At 33.7% G+C, this 14,992-nt stretch overlaps 1 protein-coding gene across 3 annotated transcripts in view; it reads left to right on the top strand.

The window, feature by feature from the left end:
- Positions 1 to 14,992, top strand: part of PDE10A (phosphodiesterase 10A) — a 466,245-nt gene that overhangs the window by 308,961 nt on the left and 142,292 nt on the right. For all 3 annotated transcript variants that reach the window (XM_003340456.4, XM_016429717.2, XM_056814385.1), the window contains 2 exons: positions 1,091 to 1,211; positions 6,756 to 6,805. In XM_003340456.4, the coding sequence (XP_003340504.2) occupies positions 1,091 to 1,211; positions 6,756 to 6,805 (171 nt within the window). The remainder of the gene's footprint in view (positions 1 to 1,090; positions 1,212 to 6,755; positions 6,806 to 14,992) is intronic.

The raw sequence follows: 14,992 nt of genomic DNA, 5'->3' as shown, positions 1-14,992 counted from the left end.
CCCTGGCAGCTACTGGACCAGGCTAGCCATATAGGGAGGGAATGGGGCCAGGAGAGATCTGGGCATGTACAGTGTAACAGTCTATGGGCCAAGAGATCATCAAGCCATGGGACAGAGAGCTATTGACTGTGGTCAATTGCAAACTAAAGGTCTAGGGTGGGGAGGAGTCATCAGATCTAAGGTCAAAGCAACCTAGAATCAGGAGTCACCTGATCAGGTGATTTGAACATATGGCATTAGTGATCAGAATAAACCTAAGTGAGCCTGATCTTAGGGAAGAGATGGTTTTCTCTCTTCCCTCTCTTATAATTTCTGCCTAGGTAGGAAGTTGTTTCAGAATCTAGGCCTGCAGATGTGGGGAAGGTGGCTGCAGCTGGTTAAGAAAAGGATGAAGGAGCATCAGCTGCAGGTAGGATCCTGATACTAGCTAATTAAGAATTTTTAAAGCCTGTGATTGACCACAGTGATTGGTGGATGAGTGTCTCTTGTGATGACTGTTAATGTGTTAAAATCAGATTATATGCTCCTTGAGGATAGAGACTGTATTGCTTATCTTTTTGCATTCCCTGAAGTGCCTAGCACAGTATTCTGCACATAAGTAGGCACTCAATGAACATTTATTGAATTTTATTTATATTCACCATGAAAGTTAATTTGGTTATATCTACATAAATCATTTGGAATGGAGGGTTTGACTTAATGTGATACCTCCACAAATTGATCTTGCAACATCAAACAACATTTAACATACTTAGGAATCAAGGTCATAATTCCTCCTAACGAAGGTTCATGATGGAATTATCTAACAAACCACCAAAAATGTAATTTTTAATGTGTTTATAATTCAGAATAAATATACATAGTAATTATATAGGCACTCTCTGAAAGAAGATTTTTGTTAACTTTTAGGCCTTTTGACTTCTTTTTCTGTCCTCTGGCAAATTTAATGATATCCAATTAAATATATATGTATATATATAGTGCCTGATTTTATAACATACTAATAGCTCATTTTGTTAACCAAACAACATTTCCACTGTGCTAAACTATTTTTCTTTTAAATTTTATTTCATTACTTTTGATTCAAAAGTACCGGGATACAAATATGCAAGGCGTTGTATATGAACTAAACAGCTATATAGAACAGCGATTGGATACAGGAGGAGACAACCAGCTGCTACTCTATGAATTGAGTAGACTCATCAAAATAGGTAAGAAAATGTATTTTAATCATTTATATAGAATCTTAAGAAAAGGCAATATGGCATAGTGAATAGAGGGAGTTGGAGTCAGCAAGACCTGGGATCAGGTTCAGCCTCTAATATTTGTTCTTTATGTTCTTGGAGAAGTTATTTAATTTCTCAGTGCCCTCGGTCAGCTATCTAAGACTGTAAATTACATACCAACTGTGAATTTACCTTAATAGTTTCCACAGTAGACCTTCCTTGTCCTGGTAATAAAATATCACAGATCTGGTCTATGTAAGAAACATGGAATCAAAATGTTCTTCAGTTTATGAAGTATTTGTGGAAAAGTTGAACTCACTGAAAACAATTTCAAGTCATTAAGTCATCTTACTGCTATGCTATATTAATTGTGAAATAATAATATACCTAACAAGTTAAACTTAGGACAAATTAAAATGTCAAGAGTAGGGCAACCCAAATATTTTAAAACTGTGACATCATATGATATGAGAATTGAAGGAATGAAGGGAACTTTCATCTGGAGAAGACCTAGAGGAAGCCATTATTTCAAAGTTTGTATGGCTATGGGCAAAAGACACACAACACAGCCTTTTAAGACTTTGCCTTATCTATAAAATAAGGGTTAGATGATGTTAAAGCTCCCTTCTACCTCTAAGTAGACGTTTGTATGATAAATGTGTTTGGTGTATGAAGGATCCTCATGAGAATGATTCATTAGACTTATTATTGTAGGCCCTTGAGTACACAATTAGCTGCAAAGTGGTAATCTCCACAAAAATGGAATGAGATGCTTGTGAACATAGGAAATCTATCCTCAGTAGAGGGGTTAGAGCAGAGGCTAGAATACCGCTATTGAGTATTTTGTAGAGAGGATTTGGGGTTTGATTTATTTGATGAGTTGATCTCTGAAGTTCTTTCCAAGTAAGAGATCCCTGAGGCTATGAGACATCAAGAGCAGTTGCCACGTTTAATGTATACTTTCATAATAAAAATACATTCTTGATATGAAATTAGCACAATTTCGTCAAATAATCCTCCACAAAGTTATATCAGGTACAGTATGGTGGCTTGGAAATGACCCTCGGTTATTGAACACTATGACAGTAGAATACAATCTTCACCATGTTCAATGATGATAGAAACGATTTGAGTATAGTATAGCCCCAGCAATATTAAGTTTTCTTAAAACTTATTTATAGCTAATTATAGAGAAGATTACTACTAATTGTCTGTTTTCTGAGTGATGAATTCTTTGGCAATAGTAATCAGCAAAATGAAGAAAAGTGCAAAATGGCCTTGATTCCTTATAACCCCCTTCACTTTCTGTGATAGAGGCAGTGTTAACAAACACAAAATATTAGACTCTCTAAGAACATTAGTGAATAAGTAGACAAACTACTAAGGAATAAAAACATATCAATATTGATCTAGCTCGAGATGAAACCCAAAGTCAAAGGGACTCTTAAGAGGGAGTACACCCAACAGTGAGGTCACATCTATCAAACGGTATTGAAATATTATGATAGTGAATTAAAAAAAATAATCAGAAAGTAAATAAAATAATTTTCAAATCATGAGAATTTTTAAATTTCATTTACTACTGGGGCAGGTAGGTAGCACAGTGGATAGGGCACTGGAGTCGGGAGAAACTGGGTTCAAATTTGGCCTTAGACACTACCAAGTAAGTAACACTGGGAACAATTGCCTAGTTTTTTCTGCTCTTCTAACTTAGAAATGGTACTAAGACAGAAGGTAAGAATTGTTTGTTTGTTTTTTTTCCAAAATTCAGACAGTATTATGAATAATATGTACTCAGGTGTGTTTTCTAATAGAAAAGTTCTTTTTAATTTTTATCTTTTGTTTTTATGTTGTTTTCATTTCCACTTATCTTTTTTTTAGCTTAACCAAAAAGGCATTACCTGTTTTATTGTGACAAAGAAAAATGAGGGAGATTCATTTGATACTCATTTGTAATATTATTTTTATCTAATTCAAAGTGAACTTAGCCTATTTTTAATAGAGTAAGTATACCCAATCCACCAATTGTTCTTAGGTTTACATTCTATCATCAAACAGAATGATTTAAAACAAAACCCATAACATACACACAGAGTGCAGCAAAACAAATTCCCACATTGGCTATATCTAAAAATACTTGTCTCATTCTGGATTTTAAGTCCATCCCAGCTTTGGCAGAAGGTGGGTGGCATGATTCATCTTCAGTACTCTGAACTCCTGATTTATAATTGCATTCATCAGATCATTTTTGAAGATCATTTTCAGATGAATTTCTCTCTAACCATGTCTCCCCCTTATCTTGTATTTATGAATTTGATGTTTTTCCCTAAATTTTCCTGTACCCTTTTTGAATTTGACCTCACAGATTTTTAATTTTACTTCACTAGATTTGGTCCTAAATTATAGCTTATAAGGAATTTTTGGGGTCCTAATTATTTTACATGATGTGGTAACTATCTCTGATTGTCAGATTCAAGAACATGCCAATCAGTACTTTGTCCTAAGCTTTTTTTTAATTCCTAGAACAAATAACCAAAGGTAGAACTGTTCATCATGGTAGACCCTGCTAGAGCTTATGCTTCATTGACATAGACTTTGAGAACCTCAGGTTAAATGATGACATGGCATCAGAAGCATCAGAGATAACACTAAAGATACTTTCCTACATTGTACAATACATTATTGTGGATACATAACAAATCACCATTTGTCTCTAGAATTGTTTCATTGATGTAGGAAACCTCTAGTGAGGACATTTCCTCTAACAAAGCAGATTGTATAGTCGTAGTTGCTTGTGGGGGCTAGAGAGTTCAAATGATTTACACAGATTCACACATAATCAGTAACAGTCATTACCATACCAAAAATATTTATTTGATATACAAGAATCTCAAGTGCCCAAACTATTTAAGAGGTGATAAGTCCCTAATATCATCTACCACAATGCCAGTTTTTAAGTAAGTGGAAAACAAATTGGAAGACAAGTATTTGGGCCAATGAAAGTTATATTTCAAGGGCTTTGTGCCAACCATCTACAAAGGATATGATGTTAGAACTTTGTGTTCTAAACAGTTTGTGGCTTCCTATAAAAATGTACTTTGGGCCTCTTTTTTCTTTAAGTTTAACAATATCTTTGTCATTGTAATTTTTGGGAGATGATATCACTTTGACTTGCATTGTGCTAGAAGATGCCTTTTTTTTTGTCACTTAGGAGTTGATTATATACCTGGACCCACTGTCTTAATTCTGTCCTATATGATAAGAAAAAGTAGGTCAATATAGAGCAAGATAAATGATAGAAGATGAGTAACTGAAACAGTTTCTGTCTTTATGTGTACAGAATCTATCATATGCAAGTGTTCTTACCCCTTCAACTATTGGAGTTACAAAAAGGAGAGAAATCCAGTTACATTGTAGTTTGGCCTGAGTCACCAGTCCCATCTCTTTTTGCTCTCTATATCACTGAGGGGAAAGGCTAAAAGAACCTAGCTGGTATATAGGTAGAGATGGAATTGTATTAGAGGTGATCTTGAGAGAAGTCATTTAAACTCTGGCTTCAATGTCTTCTGCAAAATGGGGATAATACTTAGACTATCATCATCATCACAGAGTTGCTATAACAAAAGTGATTTGTAAAATATAAGCCACACTATCAATGTGAGTTATTGTTTTTTACTTGCATCATGTGTTTGCTGGGGCAGGGTTGGAGAAAGAATGCTTTTAAGACCTTAAATGATACAAATTATTGCCTTCATTTTTTAGCACCCATGGAGCCTGATTGCTCTTAATACAAATGTAAAATACATCTACAGCAATACACAATCATAGTTATAGAATGTGCATGAACCTTCTAACCATATACCTTAACCTCTTCATTTTACAAATGAAGAAACTAAAGCCTTGACAAGTTAAGTGACTTGACCAAGCCTATATAGGTGACAAACTCAAGCCTCCTGCCTCCTTAGCAAGCACTGTACTACTGTACCATGGCCTTCATGCCAGTTATACTCCATTGAGATAATTTCATTCATTCAAAATTCATCTGACAACCAGGAAATAAAGGGGAAGTGAAAATAAATGTCATAAAATCTACTCCCTTACTTTTTATACTTTCTAATTTGCAAAATCAGATTAGAAAAGTTATAATTAACAGGGGAAATGATGATACAATAAAAATTTTAAAAGTATCTTACTTGAAGCTATTTAGTTTAAGGGCAAAAAAAGTTGTACATTATTCAGTATATCAGGAGGGGAACTCATTCAGTAATAGAATAGGATGGCAATATGTTCAGAATGATCAACCTGAGTCATAAAAAATGAGTTGCATTTTATCTTCATTAGCATCTGTTTAATAAGACAGGGAGGTGATATTTTTTATAAAAATTTTCATTCAGAATGTTTAAGAGATATTTGTTTGCTAAAATGATGAAGCCCTTAGGTCCTTAGAAAACTTTACTATTGGGAGGGATTTCCTCAAAACTGTGATGGTTAGCCAAGGTTTTATTGAACCCTGTTGGAATTCAGTGTTGTCTGGAATACATTAATATTAGTTCATCATAGACCATTAATATGTTATAATGAAGGATTTTTGGAAATAAACAGGTTTCTTTTTTTTGAGAGGACTTAATTTTGATTTGCCCTTCATGTCCCGTGCTATAGCATGATTATATACTTAAATAATCCTCTTTTAAAAGTTAATTAAGCAATTATTATTTGCAAGGTAGTGTGTTTAGATGCTGGAAGTACATAGACAAAAATGAAAACTTTTCTTGCCCTCAAAGAGCCTGCTTATATTCTCCTGGTAGATACACATGTAATAATAATAATAATAATAATAACAACAACAACAACAACAATAGTTAGCGGGGGAACCTCCTAATGAGTGAGAATCAGTAAAGGCAATCCATGGGAGTATGATCCCTAAGCTGAACTTTGAGGAAGATAAGAATTCTAATGGGCTGAGGTCAGGAGGCAGTACATTCTTGACCTCCCTGACAAATGGCCTTTACAAAAACATACTGGTGGAAAATGCAATGTTAAATGTGGAGAAAAGCAAATTGGCTAATTTGGCTGGAACATAAAGAATTTAAGTAAGAGTAATGTAAAATAAATTTAAAAAAAAAGGCAGGTGAATTTTGAAAGGTTCTAAATGCCAAGCAGAGCAACTGACTGTTCTTGAGCAGGGGAATGACATGGTAAGATCTATATTTTAGGAAGATAAATTTATTCAACAAATAGCAGAAAGAGAGAATGGAAGCAGGGAGATTAGTTAGGCTGTATGATTTAAATCGGGTTACTAGCCAGGTGAATAAGAGAGGAGGCATCAATGAGAGAGATGTGATTGTAGAGTCAATGAAACTAGGCAATTGATTGGATATGGGAAGTAAGAATTAAAGGTATCACTGATTTTGGATATGTCACTAAATCCATTCAGAATATTCAGTGAAATATATTTAAAATTTTAAGTTTAAAAATTTACATTCTATTTTCTTTTGAGATTAACCATTGTTTATATTGTTATTTTGGCAGCCACAAGAGCAGATGGATTTGCACTATATTTTCTGGGGGAATGCAATAATGTAAGTATAGAATGGATTTTAGCTCTGTTATTTTATAGTGTGAAGAAACCTTTCTCTCTAAGATTCTATAGAATAACTAAGATCCTTTTTTTCCATAGGAAATGACATAAATTAAATGAAATAATATATGTAAAGTACTTTTTAAGTCATAAAGAACTATTTATTAGATATTTTAGTATGTTAAATGTTCATTTGAAATATTTTCAATAAATAGAGGTTTCTGCAAATTTTCTAATAAACCATTTTGAAAAAGTATTTTATAAATTACTATTAAATTTTTTGGAAAAATATATTTTTTGTTTTTGAAAACTTAAGGAAATTAAAAATTAGATTACTTTAAAATTTACTTCATTATTGCTAAAAACTATTTAAGACACAGGATGACCCTCAGTAGTTGCTCAGTTTAGACCAGAACTTCATCTATAGTTCAAAAATGTTATCAGTTGTGAAAAAAGTATTTGTTTTTTCCAGGTATCTATGGCTTTTAAAAATGATACTATCACTGATAGGTTATTGAAGGTTTAGAGAGACATCCTTCTACAGAGAAAGCCTTCTTATTATATCTGATTAGCTTGTGTTGAGGACAATCACAATTCTCTAATTCCATTTATATAGTGGCATTTAAAAATAAGATTTCATTGTTTTTGTTCCTCTAGTTTTGTTTATAACATTCAGTTCCCTTCATGTTTTATAGAATCTAATTTTTCACTATATACTTAGCATTAGGCCATAAAAATTTGTATCTATGATTTATAATTGCAAATCTGCTTGGGAATCCCCATCCTTATCTGAATTTGCAAGTTTTTTTTTTAATCACTATAATAATTCCTGAATAATGAGACTTAGAACATTGCTTATACAGAATTTCATTGTCATCATAAAGCTATTTATTCATTAAAATTTCTGTTGGATTGAGTTTAAAATGCATAGCATAGTGCTAACTGTTTAAGTCTTCACCAAGTGCTTAATTGACCACACTAACTCTCAATCAATGTCTGTATACCAATAATTAGCAAAGATGAAGTTAACAGATTTTATCTAATGGCATTTTCCCTTGAATTATTTGATAAGGACTTAGTTTTTGAACTTGTGAATTGTTTATTTCACTGGCTGCCTCTTCTTATTTTTAAGTATAATTTCATTTTAAAAATTAAGCATTTACATTTTTCTCTTCTGCCTATCTTCTCCCACTCTAAAACAGAAAATAAAAACAAGCCATAAAAGACTCTTTTAAACAAATAAGCTTAAATAAGCAAAACTAATTCCTATATTATTTTTATTCTTAAAATGTGTGTCCAATTGATTCATCCCTAAAATGTGTGTCCAATTGATTCATCCCTTTTAGTTTTTATACTCAAGTCCTTTTCCTGTTTCTTTGATCTCCTTAGGGTATAGACCTAACAGTGTATAGGTAATGCTGTCTTAAAGATAACTTAACATTTTACTTTTTTTTTTTTAACTAGAAAGACACCTATTTCAAAAATACAGTATTTGATATTAACTTTTTTTTTCCTTTTCTCTCTGCTTATGGGGAATTATCAATATCTTTAGGTAACTTCATACAATTTTTCCATAATTGCTGTTGTTGTTTTTTAATGATATAGACTTTAATATTTGGGCCATATATGCAGGCCAAGGTTATGGTGGGATATAATACAAGATGCTGGTATAAACCTAATTTCTTTCAGTCCTCTTTCCCATTTTTTTCAACAGTTCCTATCAAAAAGTTCTCAAAGTAATTTCTGCTGTCAGATATAACTAAGTTCTTGAGTTTATCATTTCTGATTCTTCTTTATCTGTTCTTTTCTACTATACTGCTCCACTAATACCAATTTTTTTTACTAGTACTGCTTTATTGTAGAATTTTAGATTTGATCACAGTACTCCTTCATTCCTACTCTTAAAAATGGTTTCCCTTGAAGTATGTACATCTTTGTTAAAAATATTTTATCTGATTTTTAAAGAATCTTTTTGATAGTTTGATATATTAAATCTATGAACAAAAAGTAATGTACAGTATGAATTATATATAGGACATAATTTAGTCTTGTATAAACACACACACACACACAAGAAATGCTAAATATAAAAATCAGTGTGCCTTGAGAGACATAAAGTAGGACTTAGTAAATCAAAATTGTTATTACAATGATTTGGGATTCTGATATTTAAACCTCCAAAATACAAAGCAATTCATAAGATTGCTGATTTGGCATTTTATATTTTGCCTTGGCTCTGGATTTTGCAAACAACTTTCAGAACATTTCTGCTGTTAAATTAGCCAGACTTGGGTCATTCTTTTTATTGACCTATATGAAAACAATGAAGTGATTGGGAAAGACTTTTTCTGCCATGATTTGTCTCAGAACAGATCGTTCCAAGTCTTTGAATATCACAAGATTAATTCCAAATCTAGAAATGCTTATCAAAGAATACCGTTACACCTAAAATCTAAAAAGACCAAAAGAGGAAATGATATCCAGAGGCCAGGTAAGATGTCCTCCATTTGAGCTTTCCTGTGCTAGCTGCCACATTAGGTTGTAATAATTCTTATGTGAAGAAAGCCAGCTCTTCTTTACCTCTTTATCATAAATCTCCATTCAATAATGCCATGTGGAGTATAGAATCAAGAAATCATCAGCCAAAATCTTTCTTTTCCTTTAACTAGGGCAGTCTTCTTACCCATGCCACTATCATGGGATAGAGGAAGACCAGAGGATCACTCAGGACTTTGTTACATCCCACTAAAAAACCAAAGTCCTTTAGCAGTGGACTTTTAGTAAAGAATACTTGATCAAAAGCACAATATCTCATGATACCCTATTGGTAACAATATGAAAGTTGGGTCGTAGCATACATACACATTGCTAATACAGTTAATGAGATATGTGAACTATGATCATTTTACATTAATAAGTTTACAAGAATAGAGAGAAATGCTAAAACTAGTAGATGGAATGATAGTGTTAGATTTTGTGGTACTTTTGTTATGCCAGAATACAATTGGAACGTGTGAGCATTGTCAGTTTTGAGAAGAGGAACTAGTGAGAGCCCCAGTGAATGCCTAGCCAGCACCGAGTCCTATTGATTTCTCAATCCCTGTAATATATCTGTGAGCCAAGATATAAGTGCTGCTTATTTGAAAAGTATTAACCTGAGTAAAAGATATATACTTAGCCATGATTTTAATATCATAATCAACTGCAATAAATCATAATAATAGAATGTTTTCACTGAATAGGATTGTTTGATTGCCAAATGTGTAAGGACCTTTCATAAATGCTTTGCTAGGTTTATATAACTAATAGTCTTGTAAAGATAATCCAATTCTTCATTAAATATATTTAAATCTGATTTAGTCTAATTTTAAAGAAATTCATATATATATATATATATATATATATATATTTCATTTTTGGATATAGCATAGTATATTGGAAAGAGCAATACATTTGTTGGCTGAAGACTTAGATTCAGATTTTGCCTGCTATTTATTGCCTTGGGACCTTTTTATGCTTTAAATGATTTCAGGATACATCCTTTCAAATAATCATGATTAAAAAAACAATTCAATCGTTTTTAAATTTTATTTTATTGTCAGTCTTTGAGCTGTCACTTCTTTCTGCTGTTGATGTGTCAGATTAGCAATTTTCCCTTCTAACTGTTTGTTTACAATCTGGAAAATCAGATAACTGAATTCATGGAAATTGAGTCTGTTATCAGTATAAATAGACTCACCAGGTGCTTCAGAGTCTTTCAAGTCATTAATGAAATATGAGAGGTCAAGTCCAGTGACACACTCATTCTCTGAACTGGAAGGAGAAAACTTCAGCATTAAGCATCAGGCAAGAGGCACCTAGCTGAATATAAAGGCATTTATCTTTTCATTAACTAGTTTCCTCTGTTTTGTGCTCTGCCCAAAGCCTCCTGCTTTCCTTAGCCCTAGATAAGGAAAGACCAGTGATTCTACTCCAACTGTGTCCCAGAAAATGTATGCAATCCCTTTTCTCTTCCATAGTATCCCCATTGCCTCATAGGTTCCAGGATAGACATTACTATGGCAAACATTCTGATTGGCATCCAAGATTTTGAGCTACTAATGAATGTGGAAAATAAAATGGATTTTCCTAGTACCTAAGGATTGACTGGATGAATCCCCTCTGCCTTCATAAGTGGCAGGGGGTATTAATTGAAGATTGTCTTACAGAATTTGGGTGCCATAGATATATAGCTATATCCTCACTTAGACCCAGTCTCCTTGTTAAACAAGAGGTTACCAGGCTGAATATGCTTTTCCTAGTGAAGAAAGATATCTTTTGGACCTCTAAGCATCTATTGGAGGTATGTGATCAGATTATAGGCAACTGGGAAAAGCAAATTTCTAAGACCAAGAATGCTAATTTGTTCTTGGTGAATTCCTTGGAAAAACAGAGCACCTTCTTATGCAAAGTATACTGTGTAATGCTAAAGGAACTATATTATGTTCTGATTTACTCTTATGCCTGTCTATTGCTTCAAAGATGCAATGTCATGAATTGTATACTTCCCCAGGGTTCTTCCTTTAGCCAGGAGTTGTGGGGTCTGGTATAGGATGATTTTCACCAAAATCTGATAGCTTACCATTGTATTTTTTAGATTGTGGAGTGTTCTCATGGCAATATCAGATATAAGATCAGATGTTGGGGCAGCCAGGTAGCGCAGTGGATAGAATGCCAGGCCTGGAAACAGGAGCTCTTGCATTCAGATGTGAACTCAGATACTTCCTAGCTGTGTGGTCTTGAGCAAACCACTTACTTCCAATGGCCTACCCTTACTGCTCTCCTATCTTAGAACTGATGCCTATTATCAAGTCTAATACAGAAGGTAAGGGTTATTTTAAAAATCTAGATGATCTAAGCTGAAGAAATAATTGAACGCCATAAATAGTTTATCTCTTAAAACTTTTGAAATGCATTCTCATTCAGTACCATAGAACTCATGCAGCTTGAGTGACTTGCTTGTGGTTACAGTAATCTTTAGTTTTTGTAAATTATCTTTTTTCTTCCATTAGAGTACCTGTTGCATATTGTAAAGATTAAAATTTGGGGAAACCGAGGCAGTAGAAATTAGTTTCTCTCTGCAAAGAGTATTATATTTTTAGAGGTTTATTAAAGGTTGAGAATTTAAGAAAAATACAAGTAAGAAGGGCACATGCCAGGTGGGCCAAGAGGCCCAATTCAATTTCACTCACATCATGAGACGTGCTTGCAAGCGGAAACAGGAAAGAAAAGAGAGGCCCAGAAGCCTTTCCAATCAGGTTAAATACCCCATCTCAGTCTCGGCCCACGTGAGAATTCAGTGATATTACAAAGCATTCTGGGGAAGTGTAGCAAGGATTGGGGATTGAAGTCCTGGATTCAAGTCTCCATTTTTATAATATTAGACATTTCGAGCCTAAATTAAGCATGGTAATGCCAGTAGATAAGTCTTAGTCGCTATCAATCTGGAATATCCCATCAGTAAGGCATTTCAGTATGTTCTAACTTCTTTCTAGATCTCTGGCAACTCTTAACATGCTATTGTTGATAAAGGAGTCAGTGTTTCTTTGATCTATTCTGCTTCCTAAGGCCATAGACAGCCTGGACACTAACAGTTGTTTCATATTCCTAATCTTCATCAGATTTGTTAGCTCTGTACTGGGGACAGGGTATCTTTAAGTGTGTGTTTGGATTTGGAGAGCTGTACCATGCATTGAAAGGACCAGAAGAGCTGCAGTTTCTATGGCAACTTGACAGGACAGGTATCTTTAAAATGGACACAATTTTCAAGGTCCATCATGATTGGCAATTGAGTGCTATCTGACTTTATGGTGATGATTCCTCATCTTTGAGGTGTGCTTGATTGTCAGTAAGCCATGGTTAAGTCACTAGTCTGTATTAGAGAACAAGAATAGCCATAGTGAAGAGAGCACTAGGGCTAGAGTTATGAATGCTTAGATTTGAATCCTCTCTTTCAAACTTAATAGCTTTATAGATATGGAAGAGTCATTTAGATTCTCAGGGCTTCTGTCTCCTCTTTAAAATGAAGATAATCTATGCCAAAACTTGCAAGACCAAGGCAAGTTTTGCATATTGTATTCTTTGCACCATATTTATTTCTGCATTTCTATCACTAACTTGTGAATGTTGGCTGTAGTCTAAAATTTAGCTCCTTGACAGCAAAAAGTCAGGGCACCTGAGAGATTGAGTAAAAGAAAAAATAACAATTATATAGACAGTATCAGATTTAGCCACCTAAACGCTGTTAACATTGCATAACTCCCTGACTTCTGGCATCATGCTAGGTTCTATTCAGAATTTTAATTGTAAAAGACATGCAATTTTCTTCATTTGTGGATTTCTGGTCTTTATTAGATTCAGGATATTCAGATATTAGGTATTTGATTGCTTTGTGAGGGTAGACATAGACCCCAAAATCTGAGTAGCATTGGAAGTAGTGACTGGTTTTTATGGACCAAATTTTTGTCTAATAATTTACTTTTCTGATTTTGAAATCATATTTCTACATATTAAGTGTGGATCTAAACCAGAACCAGGGAGTAGGCAAAGTAGGAAGCTGCCTAAGGCACACAGGAAACAAATCAGGGCAGCAAGGTAAAATGCAAAGAGTCATAAATTTGGAGACAGAGGACCTGGGTTTGAATCCTGCCTCTACCATTCACTTGGTAAAGTCACTTAAAACACTCTAGGTCTCAATTACCTCATCTGTTCAATGAGAAAATAAAATTAATTGACTTCTAGAATCCTTTTCATTTCAAAATCTATAATTTTATAATCAGAGACTGAGCTTTTATATTACATTGCAAATTATGTATGTTTGTGGTGAGCAGGAAGGAGCAAGAAAATTCTGTTCTCTGTGGAATGTAGGTATTTATTTTGAATTTAGATCAAGTTGCCTAAGGTACAAATTCTCAAAGCCTCTTGTGAACAGTGATATATAAGGGCATAATTATAAAATGCAAAGAACATCATATGCAAAGCTAGTTTTGTATATGCAAATGCATTTTCTTGGCTTTTAGATTGGCATTAGGTGCTTATTTTGAAATTCATATAAAGAAAATATTTGAAATTGATATTATATTTCAATATGTTCTTTTTCCCTTAAAAATTTCATTTATATAGTTGTGACCTCTTAGAAGAATATAAATGGAAAAGTATTATAATGAGATTAGAAAATTGACAGGTTTATATTTCAGTGATGTGGCTTGGCACATGCTATAGAACAGGAGTCATAGGCTTCCTATTCCATAATAATCTTGTGAAGCTGATGGACTACTTTCACAGAAGAATGGTTTGTTACTTACATTCATAATAGAAGGGAATGCTAAATTTTAGTTAGAGGCTAATGAAAATAAAGATTCATTTTCCTTCCAGTAGTACCCAAAGGGCTTATATTCTCCTTGGTAAGAAAATGCACTTCAGGTTGCTAGAGAAACAACCTTCTTTTTCACTGGATTAGTGTAATTCAAGGATCTCATGGTATTACAGAGGACAAAATCCCATTTTCTTATTCTTTTGTAATATGGCTCAGTCTGTACCTATTACCTTGTTCTGTATAATATTCTTCTTCCAAAGATACTGATATTGCCCAATAACAATATCTTTCATTAGATGATGGCATGAGCTTTTTCCTCTACAAGAATTGATCGTGGTGATCATAGTCTCTTAAATAAGAGCCTAAAATGACTGAGAACCAATGCTTTTGTGTTATAGAAGTTCAATACTCTGAACTGTATAGGTCCTATACAATGAAGAACAGCTTATTGGGCAAAGATAAGTTCCTATATAGGAATCTATCCACTCATTTTCTAAGAATATTCTTTGATCAGTTTGATGACCTTATTACACTTTTGCCTTTCTTTGTATTCCCAACATTTACAAAGAGTCTACCACAAAGTAAGAGCTTAATCCTTTGAGACTTTCATTCATCTTCAAGTTGGGAGGGAATTGATTCACTTATGGTGAGAGGACAAGGGTTTTCTCTTCTTGTTTTCCTTCAAATGGGATATGTCCCCCACCCTGTCCCACACCCTGAGTCAATAAAGTGATCCTTGAGATCTGATTGAACTCACCTCCCTTAATGCAGCTTTCTGGTCACTGTAAGTCATTAAAAAATCCCACCCATGTGAAATTGGGATCTTGCTGAGTG

Source organism: Monodelphis domestica, chromosome 2 (genome assembly GCF_027887165.1).
Source record: "Monodelphis domestica isolate mMonDom1 chromosome 2, mMonDom1.pri, whole genome shotgun sequence".
NCBI lineage: Eukaryota > Metazoa > Chordata > Mammalia > Didelphimorphia > Didelphidae > Monodelphis > Monodelphis domestica.
Note: the sequence above shows the minus strand (reverse complement) of the source record. Positions and strands in the feature narration are given on the sequence as shown.